This window comes from Pseudoliparis swirei, chromosome 20, assembly GCF_029220125.1.
Source record: "Pseudoliparis swirei isolate HS2019 ecotype Mariana Trench chromosome 20, NWPU_hadal_v1, whole genome shotgun sequence".
NCBI lineage: Eukaryota > Metazoa > Chordata > Actinopteri > Perciformes > Liparidae > Pseudoliparis > Pseudoliparis swirei.
Window position 1 is genome coordinate 17,336,579 of NC_079407.1, and position 20,622 is coordinate 17,357,200.

General features: G+C 41.7%; 3 protein-coding genes across 4 annotated transcripts; 2 read left to right on the plus strand and 1 right to left on the minus strand.

The window, feature by feature from the left end:
- The first annotated feature begins 116 nt into the window (after positions 1–116).
- LOC130210397 (dicarboxylate carrier SLC25A8-like) lies at positions 117–5,753 on the plus strand. Of its 2 annotated transcripts, none has more exons than XM_056440636.1 (6): positions 117–892; positions 1,266–1,473; positions 2,603–2,806; positions 3,263–3,364; positions 3,444–3,624; positions 3,902–5,753. In XM_056440636.1, the coding sequence occupies exons 1-6, from the start codon at positions 764–766 to the stop codon at positions 4,014–4,016; spliced, it is 939 nt and encodes a 312-aa protein (XP_056296611.1). In that variant the 5' UTR covers positions 117–763; the 3' UTR covers positions 4,017–5,753. The 2 variants fall into 2 exon arrangements, with proteins under 2 accessions (XP_056296611.1, XP_056296612.1); XM_056440637.1 differs by having other exon boundaries at positions 5,313–5,753.
- On the minus strand, positions 5,742–7,978 carry LOC130210398 (vacuolar protein sorting-associated protein 37C-like). The gene is made up of 3 exons (XM_056440638.1): positions 7,858–7,978; positions 7,701–7,783; positions 5,742–7,057 (listed from the first exon to the last, which is right to left on the minus strand). Exons 1-3 carry the CDS (start codon positions 7,916–7,918, stop codon positions 6,632–6,634), a joined length of 570 nt encoding a protein of 189 aa, XP_056296613.1. The 5' UTR covers positions 7,919–7,978; the 3' UTR covers positions 5,742–6,631.
- A 791-nt stretch (positions 7,979–8,769) lies between these two features.
- camkk1b (calcium/calmodulin-dependent protein kinase kinase 1, alpha b) lies at positions 8,770–19,130 on the plus strand. The gene is given in 18 exon segments (XM_056441941.1): positions 8,770–9,118; positions 11,275–11,591; positions 11,697–11,744; positions 11,846–11,899; positions 11,994–12,045; positions 12,137–12,246; positions 12,605–12,641; positions 12,741–12,762; positions 12,864–12,952; positions 13,914–14,113; positions 14,292–14,345; positions 14,436–14,509; positions 15,600–15,648; positions 15,650–15,688; positions 15,797–15,925; positions 16,873–16,976; positions 17,907–17,957; positions 18,202–19,130. Coding segments are annotated over 18 exon segments (1,659 nt in total). The 5' UTR covers positions 8,770–8,967; the 3' UTR covers positions 18,281–19,130.
- Positions 19,131–20,622: the final 1,492 nt, after the last annotated feature.

Sequence of the window (20,622 nt, forward strand, 5' to 3'; positions counted from 1 at the left end):
TTTTACATTGTATAAAATTAAAAAAAAGATTCACGCCATATCCTTCTTCTTGGAACAGGCCTCAGGTGACATTACGATTCATGACATGACTGTTTGAACCTGTGCTTCGTTTCTGTTCAGTTAAAGGTGACATAACTCAAGAATGCATGGAACATTCACACATGACTTCTCTACTGTACATGTGCAAACACATCACGGCTTGTCTCTGTGCACCAGCTTGGTTGTGTAACTGGATATATTGGTAGTTTTAAAATGCTGTTTTCAGCTAAATAAGTTGAATGTACGTTTGGTTTTTCAGGTGCATTTTAGAATAATACCACAAAAGGTCATTCAAATGAGTCCAGCGTAGTAGAGTATAACTGGATTTGAAAGAGGAGGCAAACAAGCTGTGCATACTCACACAGACCACTGTTTGGAGTGACTGATGTCTGGCATGGAACAGGTTTAAAAGCAGCAAAAGCAAACCTTCACCAAGTGGGCGTGTTTCTTGTTGCGGTGCAGGAAGGGGCGGGACCTCAGGTCTGCTCATCGAGCGGTGAGGTGTGCGGAAGCTGGTAGGGGTGTTTAAAAGTGGCAGAAATGTGGAGTTTTTTAATTTATTTTTTAATGACTTGTATTTTTAAGACCTGAAGCTTTACGTCGGCTGCTTGTAACGTCAGCGACACGCCCATCTGGATCTGACATGGAGGACAGATGATTCACCTTCACCTATTTCCATTGTGCTTTATTCTGTTCAGTCCTCTGTCCTCTGAGCTCATGAATCATGGTTGGTGGTGGAGGAGCTGCTGATCTGTCCCCGACGGTCGCTGTCAAGATCTTTTCAGCCGGAACAGCTGGCTGTGTGGCCGAACTGGCCACTTACCCCCTGGACACAGCCAAAGTGAGACTGCAGGTGAGGACTGTCACCTGTCGCCTGCGCTGATGTTTCACAGATTGGAATAGGCCTACGGAGGTCAAACACCAACCAATCCCCGCCGATATTTGTATCCTCCTTAAATATCTGTATATTTTTTTCTGCACATTTTATAGATTAATTATACTGTTATGATTCTATTTTCTGCAAATGTCATGTCTGGGTTTTTGTTATATGTCTGATCATTAATTAAAACATGTCAACCCATTGAAGTAACACACCAATTTGAAACAAAACTAATAATAGATAATGCATGTGTCATTATTGCAACCCTAGCCACTTTCTACAAATATCATCACTGACCTGTGAGGGAATGCTTTGAACATTTTGTTGTGCATTTGTGTGACTTTAGATTCAAGGTGAATCCAAGCACTCACTGGAAGGCTCAAGGATACAATACAGAGGTGTGTTCGGTACCATCCTCACCATTGTGAAGACCGAGGGCCCCCGGAGTCTTTACAATGGACTGGTGGCGGGGCTGCATCGACAGGCGTGCTTCGCCTCAGTCCGCATCGGCCTGTATGACACCATGAAGCAATTCTACACCAACGGGTCGGAGAGTAGGTGTCCAAATGTTTCAGACATTCGAGCAATGAAGCATCGGAATTTGTCAATTCCCATTAAAGCACAAGCGTAAATATGGGATGTTGTACAAGTCAGTGAACCGGTTCACTCGGATCATGAAGCTGACATTTTGACTTAATCTTTTAAATCTGACCTTTATTTTCTCAATAATTGGTCTATAAAGCATCTTTATGTTAAATCCCAAATATATCAAATTCACTACATTTCAGTCACTTTTCACAAGTTGGAACTATCAAATATTTGACATGTTTGCTTGAAAGAAAATAAATTATCCAAGCTTCAGATTAATTTTCAGTTGATTGACTAATCAAATAATCTATTCATAGCTGCAGCTATAATCATGGCTTTTTCTGATCTGCAAAAAAGAACACAATGATAGCTGCATGGGATTTTTAGATTTTTTGACATTTCCACTGAGTCAAATTATACGGAGTGAAGTGAAGGAGAGCTGAGCTACTGTTCATATCTCCTCTGCACTGCCCCCAAATGTCAGGAAATACGACCTACACTGTAGGAGGAAAAAAGAATCCTCATAATATAACTGCAAAACAGACAATTGCAATGAATAGAAAGCTAAATAAAATACAGTTTTTCATAGAAAAGCAGCTCCAGGATGTAGTGGAAAGGACACATTTTTCTTTCAGAGAATATGTATGCTGATGCCAAAGGCCTTATCTTTCTATATCTTTTTTTTGACTGGATCGACATCTGCAGACCAGGTGCCATCCTCAACTCAGAACCAGCTCAACCAGTTTGAAAGTTAATAACATAGTAGTCGCTGTATAATGTGCTCCTCTCCTGCAGCAGTCTTACATCACTGACACCCCATGGGTGATCCATAATGCAAACGCTTATAATGAAGCTTCATAGATGAGGGAAATCTGTGGCTTGTTGTTATTTTGTATTGATTGTTTGCAGGTAAAATGTTAATATTCAAACAGATGTTTTGAAAGGCCAAGTCCACCGCTACATTTCTACTTTTGCGTCTAACCTAATCGCTGTCGTTATGAAAACATCCCCCTCGTCCGGTCTCTGCTGTGTATGCCAATGTGTAAACTTGCTTGTGGCATCAGAGGAACCCAAGAGTCTTTGCTCCTATCACAGATGCAGGCATCGGGGCTCGGCTGCTGGCAGGCTGCTCCACGGGGGCCATGGCGGTGGCCTTTGCGCAGCCCACTGATGTGGTGAAAATCCGGTTCCAGGCTCAGGTCCGCTTGCCTACGAGCGGCACTGTGAAGAGATACAACAGCGCGTTTGACGCCTACAAGACCATCGCCAGGGATGAGGGCGTCAGAGGGCTCTGGAAAGGTACGCTGGAAGGGAGACAGGAGAACGCAGCTTTCTCTGCCAATGAAGGGCGTCACCTCACTCCGTTCTCCATCAACAATGGTTGACATCCACAAACTGTAAAAGGTGGAACATGTTTACATTTTACGGTCCTGCAGGTGGAATTTGTTATCATGTCGTCTTTTTTTAATCATTTGTTCATTCTTTTTTTTACCTTTTTTTTTTTACCATTAGTTATTTCTTTAACCTTTTTTTCTTTCTTTAATTTATTTTTCATTTGTTCTTTTATTATCATTTGTTCTTTTTTAAATCTTTTTTGTAATTATTATTATTATTATTATCATAAACAAAAGTATTTCATTGCAAATCCAAGAAAGCGAGCTGGTAAAAAAAATAAAAACTTGGTAAAAACAACAACAACAAAAACATAATAGATGAACTGAATTATACATCTGAGACATGATATTCAATGCCCAGGTTGTCTGACAAACATAACTCGCAATGCCATCGTGAACTGCTCTGAGCTGGTGACGTACGACATCATTAAGGACTACATCCTGAAGTACAACGTGATGACAGGTAAGCGCAAACTCGTCAAATCGAGTCCTCAGCATCTTTTCAGGCTCTCCTTTGTAACTAAACGTTTTGTTTCCGACAGACAACATGCCGTGTCACTTCACAGCGGGCTTTGCAGCGGGTTTCTGCACCACCGTCGTGGTGTCTCCGGTGGATGTGGTGAAAACACGCATCATGAATTCAATGCCTGGGAAGTACAGCGGCGCTATTAACTGTGCAGTAATCATGCTGATGAAAGAGGGACCCACAGCTTTCTATAAGGGGTATGTAGTGTGTTTACTCGTGTTGGTGACATTACTGTTGGATAATGCTTATTGAGATGGAATTGCTTCGATCTCACCTGCACAACTCGCTTCTTTTCTTTTGTTGTGGTCTTTCTGCTGTTTTAGTTATATTTTGCATTTACATTAAATAAAAAAACTCCACATTTGTGATGTTATCAAAAGCGAGCATGTCACAATCACAAATCCAAAAGAGTTTGGAAAAGCATAAAAGTGAATAACATTTTTTTCCTCCTGATTCATCCCATTGTTTTTATAGATTTATTCCCGCGTTTCTCCGTCTGGGTTCCTGGAACATTGTGATGTTTATGAGCTACGAGCAGATTAAGAGAGCTTTCATAAGATTCCAACAGTCCCGAGATGCTGCAGTCTGACAGCCGGTGTGTTGTTACTGATGTGCTATCACCACAACTGTCTGTATCGAGCAGCACGTGCTGAGACAATGTGCTCTCTCTCTCAAGGAATAAACAACACTTTTTGAGGAAACTACCCTCGAACGAAAAACTCTCAGGATGATAGACGTTGAATTGTTACTCACAATTCACACATCATTAGAATAGCTCAGGCAATGTTTCTGACAATGTTTTGAATTTCCCTTTTTCCATTGAGGACGTGTTTGCATGTCACAGTAGGAAAAGCACAGGTGTAAATGCTGAAATGCTGATGGCTCAATTCCATTTAGCTGCTTCAGTTGCAGGGTCTTTGTATTGTGTCGTGGTTTACTGAGACACCTTTATTGAACAGGGTCATTACTAGTGTTAAAAATATATAAACTGAGAACATTAATTATTTACTGGGTGAAGTCTGGTGTGAATGGGGATGCAGGGCTAACCCACTGTTAAAAAAAGCACAGTAACTTATTATTTTTTGCATTTGTATTGTATTTCATATCTAGTGCCATGTGAAATGTTTGTATGCAGTCTTTTATATAAATGTTTAGGAATTAGGGTTGCAATTAACTGTAAACATTTTTTTTCAATGAATCACTTAATTTGTTGGTCTTTAAATGGGAATTTGTCTCTTCTTTTGTCTGACTAACAGTCCAAACCTCAATGGTATTCAGATTTGCTGTCACATAAGAGCAACAAATCCTCACAGTTGAGAAGCTGGAACCAGGGAATTTCTGGGAAGAGTTGATTTTCTGTTAATCTACGAGTGGATTCAATCATTTTAGGAATGGGGAACAGTTCTTTAGGCTTTACTGCCAAATTAAACATTAAGTTTGGGATGGAATTGACCTCTAAATCACAAAACGGGAATTTTCAAACTGACATTGACCAACATTTCATACACGACAAACCCCACCTAGTGTCACTCTATTCCTGCACTATCTCCAGGCCGCTGTCATAGATACTCTACTGTATAATCCACTTTAAATGTGAAGATACCCCCCCACACACACACACACACAACTGTGTGATACGTGTAAATACAGCCAGCCAGTGAAACGCTTTTCAGAAAAGAATACAAAAATGTATGGCAGCTGTGTTTCCATTTATGCTTGTTTATGTGTGTGGCCCATTGCTGCTTGTTGTGTACAGAAATGCTATATGGGATATAATACAACTGTATGCTTTTCAGCGAAGGGTGTCTTAATAATTGTCATAATTTGATTCGACATTCACTCATTCCTGTGCAGAAATAACTGGTTATTCCATCGAACAATGCAGAGACACGGAGGTGAAAGAGGCGAGAAGCACAACAAAGGCAGCTGACGGACAAGAAGATTGGCCAATTTGAATCTTGTGGGACAAAAGAAGCCGCTGACAAAGGTGTAACTGAAGTCTGTGGTGCAACAAAAGCCTCTGAACACGCTCCACCTTGCTGATCAGCTCCTGTAGTGCCAGTGAGGCTTCTCCATGGCGGAGGTAGTATGGCGAGCTGCGAGCGTTTAAGACCAGTTGATTGCTCCTCTGCTGACCTTGGCAGGAGTCTCTGCACACAGACGATCAGAGATATCGAGTGTCTGCGAGCAGTTCAACTTCGCTGAGCCAACAGTGACCAACTTTTTTCTGATCGAGGAAACACTCATTTTTTCTTACCAGATATGATGCTGCACATTTGCTTTCAGTCTGTCTGTCAATAATCTATCATAAAGATGAGTGACCACATGTTTATTGATATGTTGGGTGCCACAGTGTTACAGTCAATGACGTATTCATAATCTTTCTCCGTGGGGTGAAGACTTTGGTAAGAAATCCTTCACGGAAAGTGGACATTTTAAAGTATTTGATCACGGAATTAGTCCTAAAGTGGTTTGAGCTTCAGATTATTAATAATATGCAGTCACTGAGTGAACTTGGAACTGCCCACCAGGATTTATATTGTCGTGGATCATTTTAGAGGGAACATTCGGAAGGATTAATAATCTAAACTTTAGTATTTTAATAAAGTATCTGAAAATGGACAATTGGATAAAAGATACCACAGTGACTGAGATTGGGATAGTCAAAAGTATGAGACTATATTGTATACTTGCCAAACAATTCTAAAAAGGCTGACTTGTTTATTTAAATCTTATAGATACTCACGTAAACATCTAAAGCTCTGTGTGCTTTCTCATAACTCACTCTGCTCCAAGAACAGGAGCTAATGACATGCAACTACTAAACATTTGGTCTCAACGTATTGTTATGACAAATATAACTTTTAAAGTATAACTTCCTCTATATGTATTAAATCCATCCATTGTCCATACCCAACGCTTTTTGGATACACTTTCCATTACATTACCTGAGTTTGAGAGTTTGATATAACAATAATTTTCTATATGCCAAACTTCTCATCACTTCTTATCAATGTTTGTCTTACCACAAACAAGCGTTAATAAAATAGTAAAGTTATGACTTATGACATAAGAAATGTCAAATGGTTAATTAGAATAAAGCCCAAATCTGATTCTTGGTGCGACGGAACCTCGTCCCTGTAACTTTTCTCCCTCTGCCAACGTTAAGGAAACACAAACTGGATTTTGAGACTGGATTCCACTTCACGGCGGTGCTTGTCGATGCCTCCTCTGCTGCACCTCCAGAGGCTGAAGACGGACAGGTTTCACCGGCCATTTGGGGCCCCGTCCGAGCGCTCCTGGTCGTAGGGACTCGAGACAAAATGGTAAATACTGTAGACGGTGAAGCGTGTTTGCGTGGGCGCCACAGGGCAGCAGGACTGGAGGGTGGCAGCAGGCCGGTACGACCACAGCTGTGTTCAGGCCGCAGAGCGGGAGGCAGGCGGTGCCTATCTCCTCTGCAGAGAAAGGCTCAGGCTCACCGAGCCTTTGTGTTGCTCTCAGTTCAACAACTTCGTGGAGTTTCTTCACCAGGGCCATCCTGATGTGTTGGAGTTTCAGCGAGCTGAGAAAAGAATCCAGGAACTCTGCCAACGGCGTCTTCCCCTCTGCAAACCTCTGAAACAGCATCTGTTGGGGGAAGCATCTCATTATTGACACACACGCACACAGTGGGTATTATGTTGCACAAGATTACACCTCTCCTTTGCTTCTGAACAAGCCTGAAATATTGTGTTTCTAACCAACAGGTGTTATTTGTCTGCTTATGTTTCCTGTCACCAGCTGTTTCTCCAACAGCTCTGACATTTCTGTTGTCTTCAACGCTGCCTTGTTCCCCAGGCCTTTTCAATAAGAGGTGGTGCTGTGTTACAGCCTTAGTGGGTGTAAGACTACAGGCCTATATATGTACACTGTATATCATATACCACACAAATGTAGCCAGATTACTTGCATTTTATATATTATAATATTTGACCTCTCATGTCATTGTACATAGAGTCGCGCACCCTGGTCTCATATATTGGACACAGTTCATATCATTATGTAACGTGTGTTAGAAGAGAGTAAGCCTACCTGTAATAATTTGCTGCAGAACTTAGCGATTTACAATAAAAAGGTATTTAAAATAATGTTCTAAGCACCATCTCATTATCTGCTGTGTGTTGAAACTATGTGAAACATGTTCATTGGATATTAACTTTATTTTACACTTGTATGACAGCAAATACAGCCAGATGGATGGACATGCGCAAATCAAACTGAACACACTTACCTCACACTCCTGCTCTGCATGATTTATCTTTTGCAGGAGACTCCACCGAGCATCATGAACACTATATCTTTCTGCTGCAAAAACTAAATAAGCAAACAGCATTTGACATTCAGCCAGATTAAAACATTAAATATGAGAAAAAGAAACGCAAACTCACTGAGTTGTTCTTGTTTGGCCTGGATGATGCTTCTGAGGTTTTCCAGCTGCTTGAACTTCATTGCAAGTAATAATTTAGTGTCTCTAAATTTAGGTTTTCGAGATAGACAGATTTTGGCAATTTCTTTATTAGAAACGTGCATCTCCTCTGCAGCCCTCTGCAGCCCCTGAAACTATGACAACCAATAGTTAACACACAATATTGAAGGGTTAATTGTATCTCCTACCTAGTGGAGTAATGTACTCTCCATAATGTATCAAGAAACAATCTGCAATCCAAATGTTTTGTGCGGGCGTAAGACATTTCGTTTGGTGAACAGTTACTCACCTTCTCACTGCACCGGATGGTGTGATTTATTTTCTCGTCATCTTCCAGCATCTCCCGCAGCTCTCTGGTCCTCAGAGGGGCGAACTGCGCCGGCAGAGACATGACGACTCCTCCACGCTGGATGCCCTTCTCTTCACCAATAGTTTGGCACCTGTTAGTTCCCTGTGCTTCCTGCGGGGGCGCTGTGTGAGCAGGTGATGATGCGTTCAAGGGCGACGGACTGTCGGAAAGCTCCACGCCCAGAACCCGCACTGATGCAAAATACGAATGGCGCTAAACGGGACTTTATGAGAAAGTGACGATGACAATAGTCGTGTTGATATTTCAAGTCACCTTAAATTTCTGTTTATTTTGCTTAATTAACATGATCAATTAATATATTGAAATAATCAATGACATTGCCGCAGTGTCATTTCCTGGACTTGTAAGCTGTCACTAATCATTTAAAACACAGTTTTGCCGCATGCATTGTGCAGGGCTCTCAAGTTTTGAAGACAGGCAAGAGTGACATTTCCATCAGCACCCCCCCCCCCCCCCCCCCCCCCATTGGTTGCTGGACTAAATCTTACCAGGGGAGCGCTTGATTCCTCTATGGTGAGGGCAGCGCGGCCAGCTCATGTTTGCGCGCTGCGGCACATTAAAACATGAAATAGCCGAGAGTTTTTTTCAGCGTGAGAAATACGATGTGTGGCGGGAGTGCGTCACTTAAGACCGAAATGCGTGAGTCTCACGCTCAATGCGTGACACTTGAGAGCCCTGCATTGTGTCTGTTAGGATGTGGACATGTGTGTGTCACGTTGGGACAACGTGCACGTGCACGCCTCAGAATCACGTTGCCTCAGCTTAATGTCGCCTCGGTTAATCCTTTTAAAGACGAGCATTGCTTCTTGTCAGGGAAAGTCCTGCGCTGTGACACTCAGGACACCTCCACCGTGTGAGTACATCAAATAAGTCACCTCATATTTGATCTAGCACCAGGCACGTGCACAGATAGAGCCCTAGTGGTGCTCAAGCACCAGCCCCTTTGCCCTGGATGAGTAAAGTGCCCTTTTTGCTGGAGACACATTTTTTTTATTCATCCGTATTTAAGAATAAACGTTACTCTCTCTGTTATCAAGTCCCCCCAAATGTGTTTTAATATCCGACGGGGCATTTATTTGAGTTCTTGTGAGAATTTCGCCTAGACCCGCTCCGCGGCGCTCACGAGCCCCCCCCCCTCCTCCTCCTCCTCCTCCACTTCCTCCTCCGCGCAGTGCTCCTCGCGCCACCGAAGGGCTGCACCTCCTTCTCCTCTGACCCGCAGCACCAGACACACAGGTCATGACGGTGTTTGTCCCCTGACGTTGTTTTGTGATAAATCAACCACAACATTAGCGCTGCTGAAAACATGACGTCACAACTGGTCCGACGGTTCCTAAAAACACAAACAAACAAAAACTCCGTGATTTCATAGCCTCGTCCAGCTGTTTACTGACGTTAGTTATGTTTAGAGAATAGAGAGAGGGAGAAGAGAAGAGAGAGAAGGGAGAGAGAGAAGAGAGAGAAAAGAGAGAGAGAGAGAATTCTTATTCCGTTCTATTCAACAGGGGCTTGTCTAGGATTTGCGTGGCCAGACTGAAAAAAAATCATAAGGCCTCTCTTGTTCAGAGGGCCGGGCCAAATGTGGAGGCGGGACGTATCCGGCCCGCGGGCCTTAGTTTGAGGACCACTGCTCTTGGCTGTTGATGTCTATCAATATCGCTCATTTTGAAAATGACGTCAGAGGGCAGTACGGATCCGTATCAGACCAGCGAGGAGGGCAATACGTGGCTGGCATGACGACCCATTAGCCAATCAGAATGCTTGTACTGTTGTTGCTATATAATAATTCATCTTTATTCATAAAGAAAATGTAAGCTAGCGGTCTGATGCTGCCCAGAGGAAACGCAGGTTGAGGACAGCATCATCAGTGTATTGCTGCTTATGCTTCAACTCTGTCAGAATTTTTTTTGGCATTGGGTGCCCTTTTTTTTGGTTTGAGCACCTGCCCCCCAAAATGTCTGTGCACGTGCCTGTCTAGCACAATATTATATTATTGTCTTTATTGGTGTTGGAGGGGATTCGGGTGAGTTTCAGGCTTTCGTTGCATGCAATTACTTCTTGTTCATCATTTCTATTTAAATGTGTTATAGTTGTACATGTTGTAAACACATGTTTTCTTCAAAAACATGTGTTTACGTACTATAACAGTTACTGGTATAAGGGTTGTGTAAGTAACATGCATGTTCCTGTTAAAGCTGTTTACATAAGAAGCTTTTCAGTTCTCTGAACTGTATTTCAGTGACAGGAAATCGCTCTCTTAAGAAGTTGCTGCTAGACTGTTGTCAGAGGTAGAGATTTATATTTCTTTAATTCTTATCTTAGGCTTGAGTCAAACACAAGGAGTGTGTGTGTGTGTGTGTGTGTGTGTGTGTGTGCTTTCAGAGAAGCTTTTAGTTCTCATGAAATGTTAAAATACAAAAAAAAGAATAAACTACTAAGTGAACTTTTCACATTTTCCAACCACTTTCTTAAAGGAGTATTCCACCCGTTTAGCGTTGCACTCCTTTAGCATTTTTCAGACTTTAAAAGGTGAATGAAATCAATGTTGCCAAATCAGAAATGTTGTCTTATTGGAGCCTTAATTCGCTCGCCTCAAGCAGAGATGAGGAGCAGTTGGAGGTCTGCTAAGCTCACTTCTCTCTGACTTGACAGCCTCAGATTTATTTCATTTCCAAACTATAGTCTTCTAGCCCAAATGATGCTGACTAAAGTGTCATCACTTGAGTACCTAAAGCCTGCAGACTTTATACTTGTCTGCGAGCGATAGATATCAGTCTGCTGTTGAACATCACTGTTCTGTCAGAAAGTCTCTCCCAGACCACAAACAAGGAGCAAATTACAATTTGGTTTCTTGAATAAAAAAGGTTGCTGTTCGGTGACTCTCAGGCTTGAGATTGTGGAGTTCCTACATAACAAAAATTAACAAAAGGCAAGTCAGCTTGGTCAACCAAGTTTAAAACCTCAGCAAACGCCCCTGTATGATACAGCCGTGTTTATCTGCCCCCACAGCTCACAGCGCAGCAATGCCTCCTCTGGTGGTTTTCACTCTGGCACGTTCAGCTGTGAGCGAACGAGGACTGACCGCCATGAGCGCCGACACAGTCTGCAAGACAGAGCAGGACTCGGAGCACCACGGCGAGCTGGCCGACTTGGTGGCGGCCATGCACGTGGCTGCCAACCGCACAACCCCACCGAATGGCGACAAGTCCGGTGGTCCGAGGGCCACCAGGGTCTCGGACAGGAAGATGTCCCTGCAAGAGAGAGGGAGCCGCATGCCCCGACATGCCACCATCGAGACCAAACGCGTGTCCATCACAGATGCTGATGTTAGGATGCTTGAACTACAGAAATACATGTTTCACTTTATTTAGCATTTTAATTTTATGATATATTTTACAGTTTGAATTCTATTTAATTTTTTTCTTCTGCAGGATTATGTTCAGCTCAACCAGTATACGTTGAAGAACGAGATTGGAAAGGTGATTAAAAAGTGTTGCACATCGTCACCCAATGAGCAGGGTGAAACAGAAGTGATGACACATGACGTAAACAGCTGTTTACCTTTCTTATTCAACTCTAGGGTTCATATGGAGTGGTCAAATTAGCGTATAATGAAGATTCTGAGCAGTACTACGTGAGTTGAAGCTTACGCATTGTGCTTTTGCGGTATAGTAAGTGTTTACTTGCCAGTTGTTCAACATATTTAGATGTTAACTCATTTCTTTAAGGCGATGAAAGTGGTTTCAAAGAAGAGGCTGATGAAGCAGTGTGGATTTCTGCGTGAGTGAAAACCTCCATCTCTAACAACAGTCTCATGAGTTTTCACCATTCCTTCATGTTGCTGGTGAGATGTTTTGATATGTCATTTCAGGCCGCCATCCTCCTCAAGGATCAAGCGCTGCGTTTCCTCTGGAGAAGATATACAAAGAGATCGCCATCCTCAAGAAACTGGACCATCATAATGTTGTTAAACTGGTGGAGGTCAGTCAGAAGACTCACATGATGCACATATCCTGCATTCACGTTACAGCATGTTTCACCTGATGTCTGGAAGAAAACTGATTATAGTTTAAGGGTCCAATGAAAGAACTTTGGGATTGAAGTCTTCTACAGTTCCACCTAAAGCACCCCCCCACCGGTGTTCATAAATACTGCCGATAACTAGGTCTCTGCTCGGGTTGATGGTGGTGTGAGAACGGCTCTAATCACAACATACCGTGTGTGTGTGTGTGTGTCACTGGTGATGTAGGACATTTGAAACCTACACAGTATTACATTATTTACGAGACATAGATTTGAATAAAACGGTTCACAATATACCGTTTCACATGTGTTGCAGGTGCTTGATGACATTGATGAAGATGGACTTCATATGGGTACGGACTAATTTATGTGTTCTACAGTTATTTAATGTAACTACTTGTATGTTTATATAAAATTAGGGAATCATTCAATTCTGATTATTTGTCCTCAAGCCTTCGATTTGATGACAAAGGGGTATGTTTTGTGCATTTACGTTTGGGCTTTTAAATTGTCCCATAAGATATAATATATGTATTTACTCTGTCCGTCTTCTCTCCACCTCTTGTGTTGGTCAGCCCGGTGATGGAGGTGCCGACAGACGACCCGTTCACAGAGGAGCAGGCTCGCTTTTACTTCAGAGACGTCGTCCTGGGAATAGAATACTGTAAATTCACAGATTGATGAATCGCAGTCAAAACATGTTGAAAACTTTGCTTTTTAATAGCTAATTTTACACACTCAGCCTTTCTAGGTTAAGGTCCTCTGAAAATGTCCCACAAGCTGAAGGTACTGTTTCCTCTCCACTTAAAAAGCTGTGCTCCAATAAATTTATAAAACAATTGTAATAACAGATGACGTTTTCCCTGCTTTATGTAGCTGATATTCAGGACACCTTGCACACAGTTAGCCTACTGTTCAAGAAAAGGTATTCAATTTACACTACCGTTCAAAAGTTTGGGGTCATCCAGACAATTTTGTGTCTTCCATGAAAACTCACTTTTATTTATCAAATGAATTGAAAATTGAATAGAAAATATAGTCAAGACATTGACAAGGTTAGAAATAATGATTAATATTTGAAGTATTCATTTTGTTCTTCAAACTTCAAGCTCAAAGGAAGGCCAGTTGTATAGCTTATATCACCAGCATAACTGTTTTCAGCTGTGCTAACATAATTGCACAAGGGTTTTTAATCAGATATTAGTCTTCTAAGGCGATTAGCAAACACAATGTACCATTAGAACACTGGAGTGATAGTTGATGGAAATGGGCCTCTATACACCTATGGAGATATTTCATTAGAAACCAGACGTTTCCACCTAGAATAGTCATTTACCACATTAACAATGTATAGTGTGTATTTTTGATTAATGTTATCTTTATTGAAAAAACAGTGCTTTTCTTTGAAAAATAAAGACATTTCTAAGTGACCCCAACATTTTGAACGGTAGTGTATTTCACTGGTATTTTGTATTCAATTTAGAAGACAACCGCTTGTCATTGACATTGTAATGATATCAGGAGACATCTCCACCCACAATGCACCACAGTTTCTTGTAGCTGTTCTAAAATGACCATCGAGCTGTTTATCTGACAATCAACATGCTCTCCTCTTTATTGTCCAGTGCACTTCCACAAGATCATCCACAGGGACATCAAGCCCTCCAACCTGCTGCTGGGGGACGATGGCCACGTCGAGATCGCAGACTATGGTGTGAGCAACGAGTTTGAGGGGACGGACGCCCTCCTGTCGAGCACGGAGGGGACGCCGGCCTTCATGGCCCCCGAGATGATGACCGAACACGAGCATAGCTTCAGCGGGAAGGTGAGAAAGAAACTTCTCCTGTTGGCCTCCTGGAAAACAGACAATGGAAGCCACTGGATCACATTTTGTTTTAGATGTGTCACACTGTGTTTAATTTGGTGAGCAATGATGTTTGAAAAAGGTCCAATGGCCTCCTGAAAGCTTTTCAGTTCTGACATAATTACTGTTTGTTGACCAGGCATTAGACATATGGGCGATGGGAGTCACACTCTCCTGTTTTGTCTTTGGGAAGGTAAGAAAGCTCACAGCATATCGAACAAAAAGCCAGTCTGACATTTGGTTTGAAATGTTTAATCATTGCACTTTGTTTTGCCTGTTCCAGTGCCCTTTTTATGACAAAAACATCATCTCTCTGCACACCAAGATCAAGAACAAACCTGTCGAGTTTCCAGAGACGTAAGCCCACATTCAAAGCATTTCAATAGCAGATGGGCTAACTGGCATGTAGCTACAATATAACATCAGTATGGGTTCAAGACTACTGTAAAACAACTACAACAACAACAACAACAACTGCAATCAAAACTCTGTCAAGGTGTTTAAGTAGATGGGAATATTCAACTTTATGAACTAGCTGTTTTTTCTCAGAATCAGAATCAGAAACAGTTTTATTGAATGAAATGTTAAACGAACGAGGAATTTTTTTTTTGGTGCAACATTTGACATGACAAACAAACAACAATCAACAACACAGAACAGAAAGACAACAAGTGATGTGTTTGGTGGTGTGAGAAAAATTGGAGAGAAAAGGGGAGCGGATCATGTGTTCTAGGAAGAGAGATATTGGTAATTGTGATAAAAGCAACAAACACACCGGCAGTTTTTATCCTCTAATCACTGATTTTGTCTTATGATGAAAAAAGCCACTGTAACATATACTTGTTGTCCTCAGAAAGAATTGTCAAGCCTGTGGATGCAATAGTTTCTCTATCCTTCCCAATTTAATCCGACACACATATGATCTTCACTGCTGACATTTTGACTTTCCATAGCACAGGTGGACCTAAAAGCTGGTTCCATTCCCGACATGATTGCTATGCAATGTTGCAAATAATAGCAATAGATCCACCAGTGTTTGACAATAAAAGTCTTGTTTAAAAAAGATCTGTTCAACTCTTCATTCAACTTTGTTCCTTTTAGTCACGTTCCAGGAGGAAAAAGTGATGTTATGATGTGTGTCGTGTCCGTGTACCTGGCTCCTCTCGCTGGAAGCTCACAATCAGCGAACTCTTCCAATCCAATCAGTGGCATCCAATCCTCATCAGAAGGCCCTCCCTCTTCCTGTCTCACCGAGCAGGAAGAGCAGTCTCTCCTCCCCCTCTTTGTTTACGTGTTGCTTTTGAAAAATGTTGTACTTCATTGACAAAAAATTGGTTTATCCAACTTTTTCTGTCCCTTCATGTTGCGTAACCCCTGAGCTGGTGTTGTATCTGCATCCATTGTCAAAAACATATTTATCTGTAAAATAATGTACTTTTTTTCACAGACCATTAATAAGTAACGGATTGAAGGAGCTCATTGAGAGGATGCTGGATAAAAAAATCTAAAACAAGAATCACCATTCCTGAGATTAAGGTGATCGTTAAAGAAAAATGACCACATCTGTCTCATATTGCACAAGGGACAATATGTGTTCACGATCAATTTGTGTAGCTTTTTCATAATGCTGTTGTGTTGTTACAGCTCCATGTGTGGGTGACGGAGAACGGCTCCGACCCGCTTCCTCTTGAGGAGGAGCACTGCACAGCGGTGGAGATCACTGAGGAGGACGTGCAGAACAGCGTCACACTCATCCCGAGTCTTTCCACTGTGGTGAGTTGCACCTCGCTCCTCCTCTGGACACTATTTAACACTTTAATGACCAACGTTGGCTGCTGGTTTGAATATTTCCGTTGAAATATATACACTACCGTTCAAAAGTTTGGGATCACTTAGAAATGACTTTATTTTTCAAAGAAAAGCACAGTTTTTTCAATAAAGATAACATTAAATTAATCAGAAATACATTCTCTACATTGTTAATGTGGTAAATGACTATTCTAGGTGGAAGTGTCTGGTTTCTAATGAAATATCTCCATAGGTGTATAGAGGCCCTTTTACAGCAACGATCACTCCAGTGTTCTAATGGTACATTGTGTTTGCTAATCGCCTTAGAAGACTAATGTCTGATTAGAAAACCCGTGCAATTATGTTAGCACAGCTGAAAACAGTTATGCTGGTGATATAAGCGATACAACTGGCCTTCCTTTGAGCTTGAAGTTTGTAGAACAAAATTAATACTTCAAATATTAATCATTATTTCTAACCTTGTCAATGTCTTGACTATATTTTATATTCATTTGAGAAATAGAAGTGTGATTTTTCATGGAAGACACGAAATTGTCTGGGTGATCCCAAACTTTTGAACGGTAGTGTATATGCGTGTGTGTCGTTTCCTCTTTAGTCAAAGACTTATATACATAATTCACTTATATGAAACCCATGTACATCTACAGAACTCTTGCACTCATATCTCAAGATGTTGACATAACAGACAATGGGAGGAAACTAAAAGCCATTTAGTTGATCATGTTGCCTTTTTAACAGTGTGAAATTGCAATATGGCAGTTTAGGAGGAAGGTTGATGGTATTATAGTATTACAACTGAAGCATAATTCCCCCCAGACACATTTACAAATGTTGTTTTAACTTAACTATGAAAATATTTTGTGTTTTAAACTTTTTACTGCTACTCTCTCTCTCTCTGGTGTCCGCTGCAGATTCTGGTGAAGTCCATGCTGAGGAAGCGGTCTTTCAGTAATCCCTTTGAGTGTCTGAGCAGACGTCCGGAGAGGTCCATGTCTGCCCCTGGAGGTCTTCTTACGTAAGTGGCCTACTCTGCAAATCCTGCCCGCTCTGCTCTGCCAGACGCGCAGCTCTGCGGTTGCTGGGATTAGACTTCTGACGAAACAAAGCAGCGAGCAGATGCTTGGATCAGTTACATGCAAAGTGTGTCTCTAACATGTAGAAACAAACATATTAGATCAACTGGGATATCTACAATGTTTTTTCTGTGAACGCTGACTAGCTCTTGCACTGTATTTGTTTTGCTTCGCTCCTGAAATTAGCAGCACACTGAGGCAGATAAAATCATTAGTCCTTTCCTGATGAGCTCAATGGAAGCCCACGCGGCAGCAGTAATGGCTGCGATGCTTGTTTCCCACCAACAAGCCTGTCTGTGGGGGGCCGCTGTCACAGCTAATTACACCTCCATCCAAAGAGATGTGGAGCTGCAACTGCATCCTCCTTCACGCTTACTCAGGCACCACCACCACCGATGCTCCAGCACTGCAGTGTCCCACCCATGTGACATATGTGGAGATCATGTGAGATGTAAATGTTGACATCTCAGACAACAGCTTTTTGTTGATGGACAACACTTGAAACTGTATTTGAGGACCTGAATACTATAACAGATGCTATAATCAATTATCAATATTTGAACCGTGCAGTCTAGCGCTACAGTTGGCTTGAAGAAGTGTTTTAGTTTGATTAGAGAGGCAAGCAGGCAGGCTTGAAGTGAAGCGAGCTATTTCCCCCAGTTTACAGTATTTATGCTAAGCTAAGCTACACAGCTTCCCGTGTGCTCTTCAGACATGAGTGGAATCAATCTTCTCATCTGACTCTTGGCCAAAAAGAGAATATGTTTAAAACGTTCACAGTCCTGCTACAATACAACCTGTGTTCACCAATAACTGATTTGCAAACGAACAGTCTACATTCTGGCCTCTTACGTTACATCTACTTCTTGCAGTGACTCTTGGGACTTATTGGGGGCTTCGCCTCAGCTTCATCCTTCCTTGAGGTAAATGTTATGAAAGGTTGAGCTTGAATGCCTCATGCCTGACACATGAGTTGTTTGTTCAACTTTGTTCAGAGAGAGACACGCTCAACCCCCACCCCACACCCCCTAACCCTGACTTCTCCACGTCGTCATCATCCTCGTCATCATCCTCCTCCTCCTCCTCATCATCATCATCATCAACAACAACAACTGCAATCTCATTTAGCCCCTTCAACAACATGATTGAGCATTTGTCGCCCCACAGGAAAATCAGCAAAGAGGGGAGCAGAGAGGAGTTGGAGGACTTGTATGAAGATGAAGCGTTGCCAGAGTTACCAGATTAAAGGGGAAGAGTTCAGAAAATTATTTGTTTTGTAACTATTTGTCCTGATCGCACCTCATTTTCTGCTTTTGCTGTTGCTTCATACTTGTTGTGCTTAAATTAGTCTTGTACTTTACTGCATAAAGCTTATAATTGTGGGACGTATTACATATTATAAATATGTGTGTATCAATGCATTAAAGCTAGGGATGGTAAAGAGTGGCTTTGGTGGCAGGCCGACATGGGAGCGGCTGTCAGTGTTGCCGACTTGCCTACTTTCTCACGAGATCTTGTTATTTTGGAGTTTGTGCTCCTCGCTACTTTGAGTGTAAAATACTTGGTAACAGTGTTGGGTAATTTAAAATTCATTTTCTTGCTAGTTTCTCAACATAACCAACACTTTATAGGTGTTGAATAGGAGATTTAGAGCATTTCTATTCCCTCCTCACGGCCCTCAACATGGCGATGGATGAGCTGGCGGCTCACAGCTAATAGCACTACTAATGCAAACTACAGTGTTGACAGCGCTGATGGGGTTCAGCTGAGGTGGAACTGGAGGCCGAGCACTACGCTGGTGCAATGACGCCATCAGCTAAAACCGCTCTAAGAGCGCAGTGAATTGTATCCGGCATGAAATCGTTGATTGCTGCTGAGTAATCCTCAAATCTGACCCGAGTCAAATTCAATTTTATTGTTTATTTATTCTGTTTATTTACTGATGGCATGGTTGATGTTGTTCATGAATGTGATACGATGCATTTGCTTTGGGCTGTTGTTAATATTTTGAATATGCTCCACAATGAAGATATTTTTTACATGTTCCTACAGTTAATTGTATTGTTGAAAATAATAAAAGATATTATTTTAAACAATGACTTTGAATGATTACAGTAAAAGCCATCTTTGTGCTTGTGTCTATAAGTGCACCTTCGTTTTGCATTTTATGTATTTATATTAATGTATAAATAAATCTCTAAATCTCTAAAGCACGTCGTCATGCCAGCCAACTGGAACCTGGTTTTATTTTGAAGGCCCTTTTTAAAAATCATGCTTCAGTATTAAATGCATGTCATTCTTAGGACCAGTAGAGGGCAGCATTGTGTAACAAGTAAACAGACCTACAACAAACCAGGATGCCTGAGTTTGAGCCCCTGTTACAGTTTTTCTCCATTGCTTTGGCTCAATTCTTGAAACAGAAATTACATTCTTAAAGCTCTTAGTGCATTTGGTAAAATAGCCTATATAGTTCAGCACAACTACATAGATCACCTTCAAAAGATCATATCTCACCCAAAACAGTTAACTCAAGCTTCAAACCCAAATCATTTTCTCATAAAAATAGTCAGTGCCCCCAAAATGAAAACTTCCTTCTCGATTGCTGTGGCTCATCTCTCGAGAAAAAAAAAGGACATTCTCAAAGCTTTAAATACATTTGCCAAAATAACCTAGATGGTTTCGCAAAACACTATGGCACACCTGCAAAAGGTCATATCTCTCCCAAAACAGACAACTCATCAGTCAAAACGAATTCCTTTTCTCATACAAATAGTCAGTGCCCCCAAAATGAAAAGTCCCTTCGTCATTGTTTAAACACTTCAGGTCAAAATGTTTAGATGTTTTGTCAGTATGGCAGTGGACCATATAAATATCCCTCATGTGCACATTTCAATCTTGGCTTAGTCCTTTGACACTGAATGGTAACTGTAGTCGATGTTTTCTTTCCAGAATACTATGTGTATCAAACAGAAAAAAAGATTAATTCAAGAGGAGCCAACAAGGTTTCACATCACATACTGTATTGCACTTATACTGCCATGGAAATTATTACAGTAATTGCAAAACAGAAACAGAAAATGTGTACAGCAAAAAATAGTGTCAAACATAAAGCACATAAAAAATAAAATTAAGTATAGCCTACACTACTGTAACAAAACATACAGTAGGAAAGTAAAGCAAAGCTGGAGTTCAAAGCTGGAGTTCATCCTCACTCTCCTGCTCATCCTCGCGCTCACGTCTGTCTGGACACAGATTTACGTCAACATCGCATCTAATGTTCTCCCTTGCTTGGGGGAAGAATCGCCGTGCATGCCGCAACCATCCCCTGCACTGATCTGCTGTGACATCGGCACAAGCAGCATCCATTGCCTGGAGAAGGGACCTCTGGTTTAGAGCCCGATGCTCATACACCCTCAACCACCACGCACCCTTGCTCCTCTTCCTCTTCTTCTTCCTCGAGCAGGCAGTTGCCCTTGTTCGTTTACCTGGCCAGGTGCTTCCATGTTCATACTGTAAACTGTACTGAACTTTGTCACGCCCTAGATATTTGATGGAAGCATTTATACTCCTGGATAGCACCTGTCAGCT

What these genes read in the sequence shown, in the direction of transcription:
- LOC130210397 (XM_056440636.1), top strand. Translation starts at nt 764, where the DNA reads ATGGTTGGTGGTGGAGGAGCTGCTGATCTGTCCCCGACGGTCGCTGTC. An exon ending in CAGCCAAAGTGAGACTGCAG is followed by an intron (nt 893 to 1,265) that starts GTGAGGACTGTC and finishes GTGTGACTTTAG; the next exon opens with ATTCAAGGTGAATCCAAGCA. An exon ending in GAAGTACAACGTGATGACAG is followed by an intron (nt 3,365 to 3,443) that starts GTAAGCGCAAAC and finishes TGTTTCCGACAG; the next exon opens with ACAACATGCCGTGTCACTTC.
- LOC130210398 (XM_056440638.1), bottom strand. Translation starts at nt 7,918, where the DNA reads ATGAAGTTCAAGCAGCTGGAAAACCTCAGAAGCATCATCCAGGCCAAA. An exon ending in GGCCAAACAAGAACAACTCA is followed by an intron (nt 7,784 to 7,857) that starts GTGAGTTTGCGT and finishes TTGCTTATTTAG; the next exon opens with TTTTTGCAGCAGAAAGATAT. An exon ending in ATGCAGAGCAGGAGTGTGAG is followed by an intron (nt 7,058 to 7,700) that starts GTAAGTGTGTTC and finishes TTCCCCCAACAG; the next exon opens with ATGCTGTTTCAGAGGTTTGC.